The sequence below is a fragment of the Panthera tigris genome, chromosome D2 (assembly GCF_018350195.1).
Source record: "Panthera tigris isolate Pti1 chromosome D2, P.tigris_Pti1_mat1.1, whole genome shotgun sequence".
NCBI classification, from domain to species: Eukaryota; Metazoa; Chordata; class Mammalia; order Carnivora; family Felidae; genus Panthera; species Panthera tigris.
The window spans coordinates 59,767,585-59,787,296 of NC_056670.1; the positions used below are offsets into that span (position 1 = coordinate 59,767,585).

The 19,712-nt window shown below is 43.2% G+C and overlaps 1 protein-coding gene across 2 annotated transcripts; it reads left to right on the forward strand.

Moving 5' to 3' along the window:
• Positions 1-1,033: 1,033 nt before the first annotated feature.
• On the forward strand, positions 1,034-11,064 carry NOLC1 (nucleolar and coiled-body phosphoprotein 1). Of its 2 annotated transcripts, none has more exons than XM_007080205.3 (13): positions 1,034-1,223; positions 3,624-3,679; positions 3,789-3,928; positions 4,031-4,158; positions 4,811-4,976; positions 6,720-6,850; positions 6,970-7,105; positions 7,430-7,558; positions 7,752-7,862; positions 7,948-8,595; positions 8,748-8,854; positions 9,030-9,122; positions 9,300-11,064. In XM_007080205.3, exons 1-13 carry the CDS (start codon positions 1,104-1,106, stop codon positions 9,456-9,458), a joined length of 2,124 nt encoding a protein of 707 aa, XP_007080267.2. In that variant the 5' UTR covers positions 1,034-1,103; the 3' UTR covers positions 9,459-11,064. The 2 variants fall into 2 exon arrangements, with proteins under 2 accessions (XP_007080267.2, XP_007080268.2); XM_007080206.3 differs by having other exon boundaries at positions 3,792-3,928.
• Positions 11,065-19,712: the final 8,648 nt, after the last annotated feature.

Here is a 19,712-nt window from a genome sequence, read left to right on the forward strand (position 1 = left end):
GAGGTACTCAGAAAAACACATGCATGTGGACAGACATCTGGGAAAGAGGGAGTTGTAGGAGTTATATCTATTAGCAGAGTGCCTATTTTGAGAAAAGCAAAGGAGACATGGGTCCTCTGAGAAAGTGAGTGGGTCCTTACCCTTCAGAAGGTTTATTAATGGGAAGTAGTCAAAGGGTAGTGGGTAAAGGGATTGATGTCTGCTAATGTGATAAAACTTGGAATTAACTTGGCAGGCCTGGGCATTGATTTTTGAATATCATGACAGACACTTGGGAGGGTTTTCTAGTTCTCCCACAGGGAGAGTTCAGGTGTGAACTGTGACTCGGGAGGTAGGAGGATTATTTCCAGGATTATAGATTTGAAGAGATTGCTGCTGCTGTATTGCTCAGGGTTGGTGCAATGGCTTTACATTTCATGGAGCTGACCTAATGCTGAATGAGTATGTAAGAGAGGAAGGGGTTGTCTCATGGGCAAATCATGAGGTAGGGGCATTTTTGGGGAATCGTCCCTCTATTACCATGGATAAAATGAAGGATCCTCTCTGTATTTGAGGTGGGAGTACAGGGGCTGGGGTGGTATCTAACGGCCTCTTCTGCTTAGTGGAGACAGGGAAGATGAAGGGTGGGAATTCTCTGGCCGTGCGAACGGTAGTGATTGGGAGATCCTGTGACCCTAGTCTAGAGAGTCCAAGGACCGCTCAAGCCTCCCGGCTCACTCTGGAATGCGAATCCCAGCTGCGGCTCCGGAAACCGCAGCTCTGAAAAAAAGTGGCTCTAGCAGAGCGCGGGAAGGCTGGAGATTTCCCGCCACTACCGAGGGCGGGACACGTGACGTCAGGGCTCCGCCTTCACAAGGTGGCGGACGAAGGGCTCCGCCCTTACCAAGATGGCGACACTTGTGGCACCGGAAAGACCTTACAGATTTCGCCTCGATCCCGCCTCCAAAGTGGAGGCGGAACTGCCCTGTGGGGAGTGCCCGCCCCTTCCGCTGTGCCCCCGCGCCGCGCGGTGACGTCACAGCGGATCCGCCGTCGTTCCGCCGGGTTCCCAAGTTCCTGAGTTGTGCGCGTCAGCAACGGTAGTGACGCGTATTGCCCGGAGGATGGCGGACGCCGGCTTGCGCCGCGTGGTTCCCAGCGACCTGTATCCGCTCGTGCTTGGCTTTTTGCGCGATAACCAGCTGTCGGAGGTGGCCAATAAATTCGCCAAGGCAACAGGCGCTGTGAGTGCGGGCTTGGGGCAAAGGCTGGGGTGGGATGACCACAGGGCTTCGGGCCCTGACAGGTTCAGGTTTCCGGGTACGGAGGTCTCTGGGGTCTGCCAGTGCAGTATCTGCGGACCCTTTGTGCTGAGCTCCTGGAGGTGAGCCGAGAGCCTAGAGCCTCCGCACCTGGTCTCCCACGAGGTCTCAGTAGATAGCGCAGAGTCTTGTTGCTTTTTTCTGGTGAGCGGTGCAACGACAGCAGCGTGGGATCCTCGTGGCCCAGGTCACGTGGCTGGCGGAGTGCGGCGAGGAGGGAGCGTGGTGTCCTACCGGAGGCATTGGGGGCTCTTGGTTTCTCCTTTGGGTTTTACGCTGGCTGATGCAAAGCGTGACTTGACCATAACTCTCAGTAGAATTTATCCGGGACTCAATGATAAAATTGCTTTATAAATGAAGAATGGGTTTTTTCGTTAGTAAAGAAAAAAATGAGAGTAGAGGCATGGTTCTGCTTTAAGGTATATTGAAGCAGAACTGAGCATCAAAGCCCTAGCAAGCAGTGGTCTTGGATCTTCGACTTGTGGAATCAGGCACATTTAGATTTGGGACCAGGCTCTGTCACTTTTTAGGATGTATAACCTGAGCAGCTTGCCCAATCTCTCTGATTCTGTTTCTATTCCTATGGGGAATGTCATCATCCACTTTATAGGATTTTTGTGAATTTCAGTAACATGATAAATATGAAGTGACAATCTAGGTGCCTGATGCTCAGGAAGCATCAATGAGCGAAAGCTGTTATGATAGTTATATTAATTAAGGATGTTTTAAACACATGTAAAGAGAATGGGGCGCCTGGGTGGCTCAGTCGGTTAAGCGGCCGACTTCGGCTCAGGTCGTGATCTGGCGGTCCGTGAGTTCAAGCCCCGCGTCGGGCTCTGTGCTGACAGCTCGGAGCCTGGAGCCTGTTTCGGATTCTGTATTTCCCTCTCTCTGACCCTCCCCCGTTCATGCTTTGTCTCTCTCTGTCTCAAAAATAAATAAACGTTAAAAAAAAATAAATAAACACATGTAAAGAGAAGATGGCTAGGGAGGTGAAAGGTTTGGAATCTCCCTTTCAAGAAGAGCAAACATGAGAGTAGGGTGTTGTAGTCTTTGATAGTGTTCTTAGCCTTTGACTAAGAAGATCGGTTTCTTCGTGGCAGAATCAGGCTGCACAAGAACAGAACGAAATCAGCTTTAGAAATGACTTCTTTAAGCTGGGACAGCCTGCCATGTGATCTCCTACAACTGCTTTCATATTGGAACTTTTAAAAAATTTATTTTATTTTTTTAGTGTTTATTTTTGGGAGAGTGTGAGAGCGTGGGGGAGGGGCAGAGAGAGAGGAAGACAAAGAATCTGAAGCAGGCTCCAGGCTTTGAGCTGTCAGCACAGAGCCCGATGCAGGGCTTGGACTCACAGACTGTGAGATCATGACCTGAGCCGAAGTCCGATGCTTAACCGACTGAGCCACCCAGGCACCCCTCATATTGGAACAGTTTTTGAATTGACTGTTAGGGAGGCTGCAGAAAGTGTTTCCACAAGGGGCTGGATGGAATTGGGCCTTTGAGAATCAGGATTCTTTTATGTGACAAAAACTAATCCTTGTTGGATGGCTTACTAAGTGCTACATGGTGTTTCCAGATACTAAGTCCTTTACGTATGCTATCTCTAATTCTCTAAACCACTTAATAAGATGTATAGTATTATCTTCACGTTATAGTGAAGAAAACAGTCTCAGAAAGATTAAATAATCTGCTCAGAGTCACACAGTAGTAACAGATAGAGGTGAGTTTCATACCTGTACTCGTCTCATTCTGAACCTATACTCTTATTGATACTGTAATGTCCTGCCATTATTTATTTTTATTGCATCAACTAATAATCTATATCAGTGTAATTAATAGCTGAATGGAGTTTTGTATTGAGTATATAGCTTAGCTTTTTAACCAGTTTTGGAAGCTGGGTTCCAGTGATTTGGTATTATAAACCACATTGCAGTAAACACTCTCTCGTATTAATGTTTGTGTTCTTGTTTCATGGGTAAGGATACATTTCTAGGCAATGCATTGCTAAAATAAAGGGAATGCACATTTTCTTAAAAACTGTGATAAATAGGACTGACTGGGAATAGATGGTGCCAAAAACTATATACAGGAGTAACCCAAGCTTTTGATGTCAAAAATTGGGGGAGTACATAAACATAAACATATTGTTCTCTTAATTTAAGCAAGTCAGAGAAGTCTTCCAAAGGTGTAACATTTACAGCAAATGTAGCAGATATAAAACTGGCTACTTTTAATGAGAGAATAAAATAAGATCTAATTTCCCCTAGAACAACCAGGATAAAATTTTCTTATTGAGCTTTCTTTTTTCTTCTCTAGACCCAACAGGACGCCAACGCCTCTTCCCTCTTGGACATCTACAGCTTCTGGCTCAAGTAAGTCTTCCCTGTACCACTGTGGCTATTTTTCCCCCCAAGGGGTTGGGCTGTGTTCCTTGGTGTGAGAAGGTCCTGAGCCCTCAAAGGTTAGCCTCATCTACTTCAGCAGGTCCACCAAGGCCCCAAAGCGGAAGTTACAGGTAAACGGACCAGTGACTAAGAAGGCTAAGAAGACTTCGTCCAGTGACAGCAGTGAGGACAGCAGTGAGGAGGAAGAAACCCAAGGGCCTCCAGCTAAGAAAGCTGGTAAGGGTGGGCAGGTAGTTGGGGTTAGTGGTTCCTAGAAAGGGATTTGTAGCCTGCCAGTACCCATGGCTGATTTTCACTGGGGTCTGTGCTTTTGTTCAGTTGTACCTGCCAAGCGGGCCAGTCTGCCTCAGCATGGTGGAAAGGCTTCAGCTAAAGCAACAGAGAGCAGCAGCAGTGAAGAATCCAGTGATGAGGAGGAGGAGGACAAGAAGAAAAAGCCTGTTCAGGTTTGCAACTTGGGGGAGGAAAGAGGTTGCTTAAGGAATTAGAAAAAACCTGAAATCCTGGCTTATAGCTTGGAACCAAGGGATGGCAGTGGTATATAACAAATGACCATGGAGAAGAAAATCTGAGGACTTTGAGAGAGATGATAGAAGTATGAAGTTTGGAAAGGATATTCGAGGTTGAAATTGTACTCTTAATCTAGAGGAACCCGTTTTGTTTCCCAGGTGATATTAGGTTTCTCTGGGATACTAAGACTCCCAAGAGTAAGAGTCTGTTTTGTAGGTAGGTGTTGGGAGCTCTAAGCAGGGAATGGCAGGGACAGGGCTGATATTTTTGTTTCTTATGAAGAGTTTGGTGCTCTTTTCAGATGCTTGCTTGCTTTCTGTCTTTCTTTTTTTTCTGTTTCTGTCTTTCTCTAAGTAAACTCTGTACCACACATGGTGCTCGAACCCATGATCCTGAGATCAAGAGTTGCATGCTCTACCAACTAAACCAGCCAGCCACTCCCAGATGCTTTCTTGTTTAACTTCCCCTTGCTTTTATTGTTCTGTTAGTTAGCCCCTAAAAAATAGTCTAGGATGGTGTCTACCTTAGGATGTACTTTGGGTACCAGAAGTTTGCTGATTCTCCCCCTTATTGTGTGTTTTCTCACAGAAGGGAGTTAAGCCCCAACCCAAGACAGTCAAAGCTCCTCCTAAGAAGGCCAAGAGCTCTGATTCTGATTCAGACTCAAGCTCAGAAGATGAGGCACCAAAGAACCAGAAGCCAAAGACAACACCTGTGGCAGCTAAGGCTCAAGCTAAAGCCTCAGCCAAATCAGGTACTATTACTGTTCCCAAAAGCCCAGTCTGGGGTTGCTGTGGGGACTGGTATTAAAATTGCTTATTCAGGGGGCACCCGAGTGGCTCAGTTGGTTAAGTGTCCGACTTCAGCTCAGGTCATGACCTCATGGTTCATGAGTTCGAGCCCCACATTGGGCTCACTGCTGTCAGCATGAGCCTCAGATCTTCTGTTCCTCCTCTCTCTCTTCCCCTTCCCTGCTTGCGCTCCCTGTCATTCTCAAAAATAAATAAGCATAAAAAAAAAAAAAACATGTTTTCAAAATTGTTCATTCAGCACAGGAGTGAAATGGTAGTGGTTGTTGAACTAGAGGTATTGATTAGTGTCTTTTTTTTTTTTTTTTTTAATTTTTTTTTTTCAACGTTTTTTATTTATTTTTGGGACAGAGAGAGACAGAGCATGAACGGGGGAGGGGCAGAGAGAGAGGGAGACACAGAATCGGAAACAGGCTCCAGGCTCTGAGCCGTCAGCCCAGAGCCTGACGCGGGGCTCGAACTCACGGACCGCGAGATCGTGACCTGGCTGAAGTCGGACGCTTAACCGACTGCGCCACCCAGGTGCCCCATTGTCTTTTTTTTTTAAATAAATGTTTATTTCAAGTATGAAAAGTAATGTTTAAACATTATCCAAAAATTATATTCAGCTTAACAAGTACAAAACAAGATTTCTGACAAAGTTTACAATTAGGTATAAAATTAGTGTCTTTTTTTTAAGAAGCTTTTTATTAATAAGTGAAGATTACGTAATTAGGAGTTAGGTATTAGAGATAGCTTACAGTAAGGAAAACTTTTTAAGAATGGTATCCATTTGCCATTCTTGTTGATTTCATAGACGATTTATATTCTCATAGATCCCATTCTGTAATGACCATTTCTATTTCTATCCTTTGTCCTTTTCACTACCGTTATTTCTCCTGTGCATTCACTCCATAGGGCATGTGAGAGTTTAAACTTCTGTAGTTCTCTCATGGTGACAGGTTATGATTTATAGGAGCTTCTCTGAATGGAAGTTGGAATGAAAGATCTCATAGAGCATATTTGAATTATTTACATTATATCATTATCTTAAAGATAGTTTTATTCTTGAAATTAGTCAGGAAAGTCATCCTTTGATAGTTAGCCACAGCAGTCCCCCTCATGCCTGCTCTAAAGGCAAGAGGACTGGTAGACTCCTAAGTTCTGAGCTACAGGTTTCTATGGTCCCTTACAGGCTTGATACTTCTTTTTTTTTTTTTTTTTTTTTTTTTTTTAATGGTTTTATTTATTTTATTTTATTTTTAATTTTTTTTTTTAACGTTTATTTATTTTTCAGACAGAGAGAGGCACAGCATGAACGGGGGAGGGGCAGAGAGAGAGGGAAACACAGAATCGGAAGCAGGCTCCAGGCTCTGAGCCATCAGCCCAGAGCCCGACGCGGGGCTCGAACCCGTGGACCACGAGATCGTGACCTGAGCCGAAGTCGGACGCTCAACTGACTGAGCACCCAGGCGCCCCGGTTTTATTTATTTTTGAGATAGCATGAGGAGGGAAGGGGCAGAGAGAGAGGGAGACACAGAATCCGAAGCAGGTTCCAGGCTCTGAGCTGTCAGCACAAAGCCTGACGTGGGGCTCAAACTCACAGACTGTGAGATCATGACCTGAGCTGAAGTCTGACACCCAACCGACTGAGCCACCCAGGCGCCCCCAGGCTTGATACTTCTTAACGCTTTTTTTTTCCTTCTTAGGTACACCAGCTCGGGTAGCACCTAAAATAGCCAATGGCAAAGCAGCCAGCAGTAAGAGCAGCAGCAGCAGCAGCAGCAGCAGTAGTAGTGATGACTCAGAGGAGGAGGAGGCAACAGCCATACCTAAGAAGGTTTGGGCCATAATTTCTACCAGAGGACTGGGCACGGGGGTGGGGGTTTCTCCATTTCCTGGCAGGATTGGTTGGACCAGCATTTTCCTGTGGTAACTGATTTTCTGTGTATAATGCAGACTGTACCTAAAAAGCAAGTTGTGGCCAAGGCTCCAGTGAAAGCAGCAGCCACCCCTACCCAAAAGAGTTCCAGTAGCGAGGACTCCTCAAGTGAAGAGGAGGAGGAGCAGAAAAAACCCATAAAGAAAAAACCAGGTAACTGGACATGGGGATTCAAGCTGCATGACTGTGACCAGATCCAACTGCAGGAGGATCTCTGCAGTCACCACATGGACCTCCCCTTAGAACCGCTTGACATGATGACAGCTCGCTTCTCCCAGAGAAATCTGCATTGCTTTTTACAACCCAGATGCAGAAACGATATGCCATCATCTCTGCCGTATTCTTTTGGTTAGAAATGACTCACTAATTCTAGCCCACACTCAAAGGAAGAGGAATTAACCTCCATTTCTAGAAGGGAGCAGAATCAAAGAATTATTACATGTACATTAAAACCATGACACTGTCTTTCTTAAACAGGTCCCTATAGTTCAGTCCCCCCACCTTCTGCTGCCCTATCCAAGAAGTCCCTGGGAACCCAGGCTCCCAAGAAAGCTGCAGAGAAGAAAGAGCCTGTAGAGAGCAGTGAGGACAGCAGTGATGAGTCTGGTGAGTCCCCACCTGTGGAGACTGGGTCTGGGAAGCTACATGAGGAATATGGAAGACAAAAATACCTCTGTCCCTTATTGCTTTTCGCTGAAGCAGGACAAACAGGGCTGTGTGGGTCTTTGCATCCTTCTTTTTATTGCTTTTGATTGGGTCGGGACTCCGGTCCCAGCCTAATGCCATAGGTTCTCTCCAGATTCGAGTTCTGAAGAAGAAAAGAGACCCCCAGCTAAGACAGTCATCTCTAAAGCAACCATTAAACCAGCTCCAGCAAAGAAGGCATCAGAGAGCTCTTCAGACAGCTCAGGTGAAGCATATGGAGGCCATCAGGGCAGTGGGGACTCCAGGGGCTCCCTTCCATTTGACTTGTTTATTCTGTCTTCTCTGTCTAGACTCTGACAGTTCTGAGAATGAAGCTCCTGCCAAGTCAGCTGCTACCACCAAGAATCTCCCAAGTAAGCCAGCTGCCACTCCCAAGCAACCTGCAGCTAAATCAGCCACAGCTCCCAAGCAAGCTGCAGGCAGTGTCCAGAAGCCTCTGACCAGAAAGGCTGATAGCAGCTCCAGTGAGGAGGAGAGCAGTTCTAGTGAAGAGGAGAAGACAAAGAAGACTGTGGCCACCCCCAAGTCAAAGGCAATGGCCAAAGCAGCTCCATCTCCGGCTGCCAAACAGTCCTCTCAGGGTGGTAGGGACAGCAGCTCTGATTCAGACAGCTCTAGCAGTGAGGAAGAGAAGGAAGAGAAGATATCAAAATCCCCAGTTAAAAAGAAGCCACAGAAGACAGCGGGAGTGGTAGTCTTTTCCAAGCCAGCCACCGCAAAGAAAGCAAAGGCTGAGAGTAGCAGCTCTTCCTCTGATGATTCCAGTGAGGAGGAGGAGGAGGAGGAGGAGGAGGAGAAGCCTAAGGGCAAAGGCAGTATAAGACCACAAGCGCTGAAGACCAATGGGACCTCTGCACTGACTACCCAGAATGGAAAAGCAGACAAGGACAGCAATGAGGAAGAAGAAAAGAAAAAGACAACCGCAGTTTCTAAGCCAGGTCCATATCCAAAGAATTGGGTGGGATATATTTTTGGGGGATGGGACAGGGAGAGGAGGCCTACGATTAGGCTTCCAGTTGTATGCATTCAGTGCATGGGAACTTGGGAGGAGGAATAGGAAACTGGTCTCCTGAGTCTGGCTGTTTTGTAGGTTCAGGAAAGAAGCGGAAGCAGAATGAGGCTGCCAAGGAGGCAGAGACTCCTCAAGCCAAGAAGATAAAGCCCCAGACCCCCAACACGTTTCCAAAAAGGAAGAAAGTAAGTTATCTTATTTCTTTCTCAGGAGTCCGCTTTTAAAGAGTAGAAAGAAAAATCTGGGATCATCTTGACAACTCTCTGCCTGGCCTGCCCTAAATGCTCCTATGTGTAGCTGAGGAGGGCTTTTCTGTTACATGACAGAACATGTTTAGTTTCTTACTTCATTCTTCTCCAGGGAGAAAAAAGGGCATCATCACCATTCCGAAGGATCAGGGAGGAGGAAATCGAGGTAGATGCTCGAGTGGCAGACAACTCCTTTGATGCCAAGGTGAGGGGGGTGCAGGTGTTGGCTATTCTTGAGGGGAATGGGTGGAAGAGAGGACAGCATTTTGGTTTAGGTTGGTGGGAAGCTCTCTGGGTTCAGGTTGCCTTGAGCAAAGAGAAGAAAGTAACAGGGCCTTGTTATTGTCCTTCTGTGTATTAACCACTTCTCTCTGCTTACCAGCGGGGTGCAGCTGGAGACTGGGGGGAGCGAGCCAATCAGGTTCTGAAGTTCACCAAAGGCAAATCGTTTCGGCATGAAAAAACCAAGAAGAAGCGTGGCAGCTACCGGGGAGGCTCCATCTCTGTCCAGGTCAATTCCATTAAGTTTGACAGCGAATGACCTGGGGCCATTTGTGGCGAAGTAGGGTGATGATTGGAGACCACTTGCTTTCCCCAGTGGACCTGGGAACCATCAGCTCTCTTAAGGAAGGGTCTTGGTGAGGACAGCAGTTTAGAATAGGTCCGAAGACTTTGCATTGTCACAACTTCTCTGGTCCTTTTCTGTGTCCGTAGTTTTGTACAGATTTGTTTTTGAGTGTTGAGTAGTAAGGACAACATAAGAGGAGTGTTTTTTTTTTTTTTAAGAAAAAAAAAATTTTTTTTTTTGTTGTCATTCCCTTCTCCCTGTTCTGTGGAAGTCCTCATACTGAGAAATTTGTATATTTTATATTAAATCATTTCCTATAGATTTTTGTTGTGATTTTCAGAGGTGGGTTCCCACAGATAAAATCTTAGCTATTACCTAAAACATAGTGAGGGTCACATGTACGAGTTTTTATAATTGAAGAATTCTGCCTGTGTGAGTACACGGGTCCACATTTCATCCGTCCTACCCCTCAGTGCTCTGGGAAGAGGCAGTTAAGAATGATTAATGTGTATATGTTTGGTAAGCATGCAGTGTGTAGTTCATCCCCATTCATGGGGTCTAGGACTGATGTTTTCAGCGAGCATGGACTTAACTACTTTTTGGGGTAAAATTCACTTTTGTTGGCAGACACAGTTCTGTTGTAGTGTGAATGCTGTGGGGTTAGTCTGAATATTTTGTTTTCTGTAATTTTAACATTACCTAATGTTTGCAATACATGTTTAGTTTTTCAATTTGAAAACATAAAACTTTTCTATTGTTCAAAGGCTTTTTTTGATGACCCTTAATAGTACTAAGTTGAGGAGTGCGTCTTGGTTTTTACATTTTACAGAACAAAATGACATTAATTTAATCTGAAAAGTACACATCACTTGGTATTTCTGTCTTGGTAACAGTGGTGACACAAAATTGATTTCATTAACTCCTACATGGTTGGAAATCTGATCGAAACGAAAGAATAAAAGCTATAATTAAAATTCTCAGTCTTCAGTAGGCATTAGGTTACATTAGTCAGGTGAATTTATAGGTAACCTGTGTATGTGCTAATGGAACTAGGATGAACCTTTATAAAGCATATTAGGTGGTAAGACTTACGTGGGGTGGGGTTGGTTGGTATGCATCCTAACAAGATTATGGTGTCTTATAGTTGGAACATGGGAGCAATTGATGTGCCCCTTTCAGAACCTTAACTGTCAGTAACAGTGGAGAGAATGATAAAAACCAGTGAGCAGAAAGAAGACTCCCAAGGCCAAGCTAGCTTATCGTAAAGCTGTTGGAGATGACCGTGCTTATTAGCCAGAGCAGGATGGGGAGGAAAGAGACAACAGCAGACGAGTCTGAGCTGTTCCTTTGGTGGGAAAGTGTGCTCTAGCTTCATGGATGAGGGAGGTGTAGGTTTTAAATTTAGCCTCCCCTTGTTTGGATTCCACACTTGCCAAGTAACTTGATAATTACTTGGTTTTCCCTGTAACTGCCTCTAGGAAGAACATACACTGTTCATGCTGACATAGGTACATCAGTCTGCATGGTAAAAGTTACACATCTTACTACAAAATAATAAACTGGCTGGTTTATAATGTGTCTTGGGAGTTTTTTATTGAGTCCAGAGCCCTCCCACCTACTCAAACCAGAATTTGGGGGCCAGTTAGAGGGCTGGAATGAAGACCTGTGACTTCATTGTAGAACCTTCTTGGCAGTGACTTTTATTGTTCACTTTTGTCCATATCTTGTGTCATGGTGCCTTTTCCAGGCAAAATAGTCCAGGCTATGCATAGTCTAATAGGGGGTTGGCAAAATGGCCTATGGGTGAGTTCAGCCCATGGCCTTTTTTGGTAATGTTTAGGTGCTAAGAATGATTTTTACATTTTATAAGTGCTTGAAAGAATATGAGGCTGACTCTATATGGCCCACAAACCTATGATACTTACTATTTGGTCCTCTGGACAAAGTTTGCTAACTCCTGGTCTAAAACCGTGATTTCATAACAGTGGCTGAAAATTGGAATCATCTGGGGACTTTTAATAGTGATACTCAAGGGCTTATCCCAGACTAGCTGAGTGAGATCCTGGTGCTTTCTGGTGGGGCCTGGGTGTTAGAATATTCTTTAAAAACTCATAGGTGATGCTAATGAGCGGCTGAGGTTGAAAACCACTACTCTAAGCTGTTTAAAAGAATTGGTATTTTTTCATTCCTCTCATGCATCCATTTTCAAATACGCTTGTTATATCTAATAGCATAAAGTGAGGTTTAAATTTCCCTCTTAGCCCTAGTTCTTGGGACTTGATTCTGTGTCTTCTCCATAGTTTCTCTGAATGTACTGTTACGTGCATCCACTCATTTTTTCCCTTACACAAATGGGGTAGGTTGCTATATGCAGTGTTTCATAACTTTAGAGTTCATTTCATAACAGCTCATTTTTAATGACTGCATGGTACTCCATTGTATGGAAATAGAATGCTATTCAAACCGGTAACTTACTGGTAGATGTTTAGATTTTTTCAGTATTTTGCTATTACAGATAGACCCGCAGTAGTTTTTATTTGTTTGTTTGAGGGAGAGAGAAGCTAGGCTCAACTGAAGTAGGGCTCTTGTTTACCCAAAGCAGGGCTGTGTTCACCTGAAGTGAGGGTTCATGCTCACCCAATGCGGGACTTGAACTCATGAACCATGAGGAGATCATGATCTGAGCCAATGTCAGATGCTTAACCATCTGAGCCACCAGGTGCCTTTTTTTTTTTTTTTTTTTTTTTTTTAAGTAAACTCTACTCACAAAGTGGGACTTGAATTCATGACCCCAAGATCAACAGCCACATGCTCAATGGACTGAGCCAGCCAGAGACCCTACACAGTGGATATTATAAGAGTTTATTTTATTCTATTAAAAAGAAAATTTTTTTTAATGTTTATTTTATTTTTAAGAGAAAGAGCCCGAGCAGAGTGAGGGCAGAGAGAGAGGGAGACACAACCCAAAGCATACTCCAGGCTCTTCAGCTGTCAGCACAGAGCCCAATGTGGGGCTTGAACCCACGAGCTATGAGATAATGACCTGAGCCAAATTTGGACATTTAACCAACTGAGCCACCCAGGCGCCCCTATTTTATTCTATTTTAGAGAGTGTGCACAAGCCAGGGAGAGGGGAGAGGGTGGGAGAGAGAATCTTAAGCTCCACGCTAATTGTGGAGCTGGATACAGGGATGCAGGGCTTGATCCCACAACCCTGGGATCATGACCTGAGTTGAAATCAAGAGTCAAAGGCTCAATTGACTGAGCCACCCAGGCACCCCTACAAGAGTTTATTCTTAAATGTATAACAGGATCTAAGACAACTCTTCATTCTAACTATAGATAGCAACAGATGCTATGACAGGAAAGACAGAAGTGGAATTAAGGATCACCATTGCCTCAGGCACAAGGAAGAGCTTACTTCTTGCCACATTTCTTAATTCCACCTATGGCCAGGAGGCCTTTCCCCACAGCTTGCACTTTTAGCTCAAGTTTTCTTCTGTTTGTGTTTTTGCTTCCAACCCTTATCTTTCTCCCATCTCCTGCACCTTCTTGGGCTGCTTCAGGGATTTCTTGCCACATTTGTGGCCAGCCATGGCACCTGCTGCTCTACATGGATAACATATATATATGTACACACACACACACACACATATATTTTATATATATACACACATACGTATATTTTAAGCTTTTATTTATTATGAGAGAGCATGTGCACACACAGGAGGGGCAGAAGAAGAGAGAATCCCAAGCAAGCTGCTCACTCCAGAGCTGAGCTGGGCGCAGGGCTCAATGCCACAAACTGCGAGACCGTGACTTAAGCTGAAATCAAGAGCCAGACGCTTAACCAACTGAGCCATTTGGGCGCTCCTTAATTGTTTTTTTTAATTGAAGTATAGTTAGCATACAATATTAGTTTCAGGTGTACAACAGAGAGATTCGATGTTTATATGCATTATATTTATATACATTATGAAATGATCACAACTCTAGTTACCATTTGTCACCATACATTTATTACAGTATTATTGGCTATATTCCTTATGCTGTACTTCACATTCTTGTTAACTGGAAGCTTGTGCCACTTAATCCCCTTCCTATTTCACCCATCTCCCCACTCCTCTTCATTCTGGCAGCCACCAGTGTTCCCTGTATTTTTGAGTCTTCCTGTTTTGTTGCTTGTTTTTTAGATTCTACATGTGAGTGAAATCATACAGTGTTTGTCTTTCTCTGTGTGACTTATTTCACTTAGCATAATATCCTCTAGGTCAATCCATGTTGTTGCAAATAGCAAGATCATATTCTTTTCTTACAATTGAGTGTATATACACATATGGTGTATATACACACACACTACATCTTTATCCGTTAGTCAGTGAACACTTAGGTTGTTTCCTATCTTGGCTATTGTAACTTTTGCAGTGAACATGGGGTGCATGTATCCTTTTGAATTAGTGTTCTTGTTTTCTTTTCATAAATCCCAGAAGTGGAATTGCTGGATCATAATGGAATTTCTATATTAGATTTTATTTTTTTAAGTTTATTTTATTTTGAGAGAGACAGAGCAAGTGGGGAAGGGATAGAGAGAGAGGGAGACAGAGAATCCCAAGCAGGCTCTGTGCTGCTAGCACAGAACCCGATGCAGGGCTTGAACCCATGAGACCTGTGAGATCATGACCTGAGCTGAAACCAAGAGTCAGACACTTAACTGACTGAGCCACCCAGGTGCCCCAGATTTATGAAAAAAAACAATTTTTTTTTGAAGTTTATCTATTTGCCTTGAGAGAGAGAGAGCATGCACAAGTGGGGTAAGAGCAGAGAGAGGGGAGAAAATTCCAAGCAGGCTCCGTGCTGTTGGCTCAGAGCTTGACGCAGGGCTCAAGCTCACAAACCGTGAGATTGTGACCTGAGCCAAGATCAAGAGTTGGGTATTTAACCGACTGAGACACTCAGGTGCCACTTAAAAATTTTTTTTATTTCTGAGTGATCTTTCTTTCCACCCAATGTGGAACTCCTGACCCTGAGATCAAGAGCCGCATGCTCTTCTGACAGCCAGCCAGGTGCCCCTGGAATTTCTGTTTTGAATATTTTGAGGAACCTCCATGCTGTTTTCCATAGTGGCTACACCAATTAATTACCTTTCCATCAACAGTACATGAGGGTGCCCTCTTCTCCATATCCTCGCCAACAGTTTTTGTTTTTTTTTAATGTTTATTTATTTTTGAGAGAGAGTGACAGAACAGGGGAAGGGGAGAGAGGGGGAGACAATTTCAAGCAGGCTCCATACTGCTCCAACATGGGGCTGGAACCCACAAACCATGAAATCATGATCTGAGCCTGAATCAAAAGACACTTAACTGACTGAGCCACCCAGGTGCCTCAACAGTTGTTATTTTTGATACTAGCCATTTGGACAAGTGTGGAGTGATACCTCATTGTGGTTTTGATTTGCATTTCCCTGATAAGTGATGTTGAGCATCTTCATGTGTCTGTTGGCCCTTTGTATGTCTTTTTTGAAAGAATATCTATTCAGGTCCTCTGCCCATTTGTTTGATTTTTTTGGTGTTGAGCTGTATAAGTTCTTTATATGTTTTAGATATTAACGCCTTATTGAGTTTATCATTTGCAAATATCTTCTCCCATTCAGTAGGTTGCCTTTTTGTTTTGTTGATGGTTTTCTTTGCTGTGCAAAAGCTTTTTAAGTCTTCTTTCTTTTCTTTTCTTTTCTTTTTTCTTTCTTTCTTTCTTTCTTTCTTTCTTTCTTTCTTTCTTTCTTTCTCCCTCCCTTCCTTCCTTCCTTCCTTCCTTCCTTCCTTCCTTCCTTCCTTCCTTTCTCCCTCTCTCAATCTTTCTTTCTCCCTCTCTCACTTCTCTCTTTCTTTCCCTCTTTCTTTCTTTTCTTTCTTTCTCCCTTCCTTCCCTCCCTCCCCTTTCCTTCCTTCCTTCCTTCCTTCCTTCCTTCCTTCTTTTTGTTGCCCTTGCCTGAGGAGACCAAGCCCCCATAAAAATATTGTTAAGACCAGGGGCGCCTGGGTGGCTCCATCGGTTAAGCGTCCAACTTCGGCTCAGGTCATGATCTCACGGTTCGTGAGTTCAAGCCCTGCGTTGGGCTCTGTGCTCACAGCTCAGAGCCTGGAGCCTGCTTCGGATTCTGTCTGTCTGTCTGTCTCTCTCTCTCTCTCTCTCTCTCTCTCTCTCTCTCTGCTCCTCCCCCACTTGTGCTCTGTCTCTCAAAAATAAATAAATAAATGTAAAAAAATTTTAAAAATATATATTGTTAAGACCAAAGTCCAAGAATTTATTGCCTGTGTTTTCTTTCAGGAGTTATATAGTCTCAGGTTTTACATTTAGTTTTGTGGGTTTTTTTTTTTTTTAATGTTTTTTATGTTTATTTTTGAGAGAGAGAGAGAGAGAGAGAGCGTACAAGCAGGGGAGGGGCAGAGAGAGGGAGACACAGAATCTGAGGCTCTGAGCTGTCAGCACAGAGCCTAATGTGGGGCTCAAACCCACGAACCATGAGATTATGACCTGAGCCGAAGTCAGATGCTTAACCGACTGAGCCACCCATGTGCCCCTACAATTAGGTTTTTAATCCACTAAGAGTTTATTTTTGTATATAGCATAAGAAAGTAGCCCAGTTTCATTCTTTTGCATGTAGCTGTTCAGTTTTCCCAGCACCATTTATTGAAGAGACTGTCTCTTCCTCATTTTCTATTCTCATCTCCTTTGTCATAGGCTAATTGGCCATAGAAATGTGGGTTTATTTCTGGGATCTCTGTTCTCTTCCGTTGATCTATGTATTTGTTTTCATGCTAGCGCTGTAATATTTTGATTATTGTAGCTTTGGAATCTGGGAGTGTGTTACTTCCAAACTTTGTTTTTCTTTTTCAAGATTGCTTTGGCTGCTCAGGGTCTTTTGTGGTTTCATACAAATTTTAGGATTGTTCTTTAAAAAAAATTTTTTTGGGGGCGCCTGGGTGGCTCAGTCGGTTAAGCGGCCAGCTTCGGCTCAGGTCACGATCTCGCGGTCCGTGAGTTCGAGCCCCGCGTCGGGCTCTGTGCTGACAGCTCAGAGCCTGGAGCCTGTTTCGGATTCTGTGTCTCCCTCTCTCTGACCCTCCCCCGTTCATGCTCTGTCTCTCTCGGTCTCAAAAATAAATAAACATTAAAAAAAATAAATTAAAAAAAAGTAAAAAAAAAAAAATTTTTTTTCTAACGTTTATTCATTTTTGAGAGACAGAGAAAGAGCATGAGCAGGGAGGGGCCGAGAGAGGGGAGACACAGAATCTGAAGTAGGCTCCAGGCTCTGAGCTCTCAGCACAGAACCTGACATGGGACTTGAACTCACGAACCATGAGAGCATGACCTGAATCATGATGAAGTCAGACGCTTAACCGACTGAGCCACCCAGGCGCCCCAGGATTATTTATTATTTGTTCTATTTCTGTGAAAAATATTGGGCTGGGGGTGGGGGTGGGGGTGTGTTTCTTTTTGGAGAGGGTGGGTGCGAGTGAGTGAGGGGCCAGAGAGAGAGGGAGAGAGAGAGAATCCCATGCAAGCTCCACACTGTCAGCTCGGAGCTCGAATGTCAGGCTTGAACTCATGAACCATGAGAGCATGACCTGAGCTGAAGTAGGACGCTTAACTGACTGATCCACCCAAGTGCCGATGTGTTTTTTTAAAAGACTTTTTAAGAAATAATCTCTACAACCCGTTGTTGGTGTTTTGGGATTGCTTTGGAATCTGTAGATTGCTTTGTGTAGTGTGGACATTTTAAGTATTCTTCCAGTCCATGAGATGGTATATCTTTCCATTTATTTGTGTCATCTTCAGTTTCTTTCATCAATGTCTTACAGTTTTCAGAATACATATCTTTCACCTCCTCAATTAAATTTATTCCTGGGTAGTTTATTCTTTTTGGTAGTAAATGGGATTGTTTTCTTATTCTCTGTCTGGGTGTTGGTTATTAGTGTATAGACATACAACAGATTTCTGTGTATTAATTTTGTATTCTACAACTTACTGAATTCAGTTATTAGTTCCAATAGTTTCTTGGACAGCTTCAGGATTTTCTATATATAATATCATATCATCTGCAAATAGTGACAGTTTTACTTTTTCTTAATGATAGTTGCCTTTTATATCGTTTTCTTTTCTGACTGCTGTAGCTTGGACTTCCAGTACTATGTTGAATAAAAGTGGCAAGACTGGACATTACTGTCTAGTTCCTGATCTTAGAGAAAAAACTTTCAGCCTTTCACCGTTGAGTATGATGTTACCTGTTGATTTGTCGTATATGACCTTTATTATTTTAGGTATATTCCCACTTTACCCACTTTGGGGAGAATTTTTATCATAAATCAATGTTGAATTTTTTCAAATGATTTTTGTGAATCTGTGGAGATGATCGTATGATTTTTATTCTTCATTTTGTTAATTTGTATCATGTTCATTGCTTTGCAGATATGGAATGATTTTTGCAATCCTGGAATAATCCCAATTGATCGTGGTATATGATCCTTTTAATGTATTCCTGAATTCAGTTTGCTGATATGTTGTTGAAGATTTTTACATCTATGTTCATCAGGGGTATTAGCCTGTAATTTCCTTTTTTTGGTAGTGTTTGTCTGGTTTTGATATCAGGGTAATGCTAGCCTCCAGTCTTAACCTTTTTTAAGTGTTTATTCATTCTTGAGAGAGAGGGAGGGAGAGAGAATGCACAAGTGGGGAAAGGGCAGAGGGAGAGGGAGACACAGAATCTGAAGCAGGCTCCAGGCTCTGAGCTATCAGCACAGAGCCTGACATGGGGCTCGAACTCATAAGCTGTGAGACTGTGACCTGAGCTGAAGTTGGATGCGCATTGACTGAGCCACCCAGGTGCCCCCACTCTTAACCATTTTTAAGTGAATAGTTAGTAGTGTTCAGTATATTGATATTGTTGTGCAACAGATGTCTAGAACTTACTCATCTTGCAAAACTGAAATTATAGCCATTAAACACTAATTTCTTGCAACCTTTGGTAACCATCTTTCTACCTTCTATGATTTTGACTACTTTAGATAATTCATAGGGGTGGGATCATACAGTATTCTTTTTCTTTTTTTAAAAAAATTTTTAAAAGTGTTTACCTTTGAGAGAGAGAGAGAAACAGATCATGAGCGGGGGACGGGCAGAGAGAGACAAAAACACAGAATCTAAAGCAGGTTCCAGGCTCTAAGCTGTCAGCACAGAGCCCGACCTGGAGCTCGAACTCACGAACCATGAGATCATGACCTGAGCTGAAGTTAGATATTCAACCTACTGAGCCACCCAGGTGCCTCAGTATTTTTCTTTTTGTGACTGGCTTATTTCACTTAGTATAATGTGCTCAAGATTTATCCATGTTGTAGCATATGACAGGATTTTTTTCAAAGCTGCATGATATTTCATTATATGTATATGCCACATTTTATTTATTTGTTCCATTACTTACTTTGCATTTGTCTTACACATTTAGTCATTTGTATTTTTTTCTATGAAGTGTGACCAACCCTATTTCCTGTTTTAATTGGATTATTTATCTTTTTCTTAATGATTTGTAAGTGCCCTTGATATATTAAAGATAGTGGCCCTTAATCACAGATTAAACATTTTTTTCAAGTATTTTCGTCTTAAAATATAATACAATATATATCCATTAATTTTTCTCCTTAAAATAGATGAATAATTTATAAGTATATTGGGGTTTTTTTAAGTTTTTATTGGTTTAAGTATTTTCTATACTAGCATGGGGCTTGAACTCATGACCCTGAGATCAGGAGTTGCATGCTCTTCTTACTGAGCCAGCCATGTGCCCCAGCTTATTGTTTACTGTTTACATTTGTGGTTTATTTATTTTGCGTTTTGTAAATACAACCCTTCCTAGCCTTGTTTGCTCTTTTAACTTAGTAGACCTCCTTTCCCCTTAGGGCCGTGCAAATCTCAACCTGATGTGTGTGTGTATGTGTGTACAGCTAACGTGTTACACAAATGAGGCAGTTTAGCAAATTGTCTAACACAGCATTTACAAGAAAGACTGCTTAACCTCTCTGAGTCTACTTTCTCATATTTAATTTTTTTTTTTTTAAGTTTATTTATTTTTGACAGAGACAGAGTGCGAGCATGAGCTGGGGAGGGGCAGAGAGAGAGGGAGACACAGAATCTGAAGCAGGCTCCAGGCTCTAAGCTGTCAGCACAGAGCCCGAC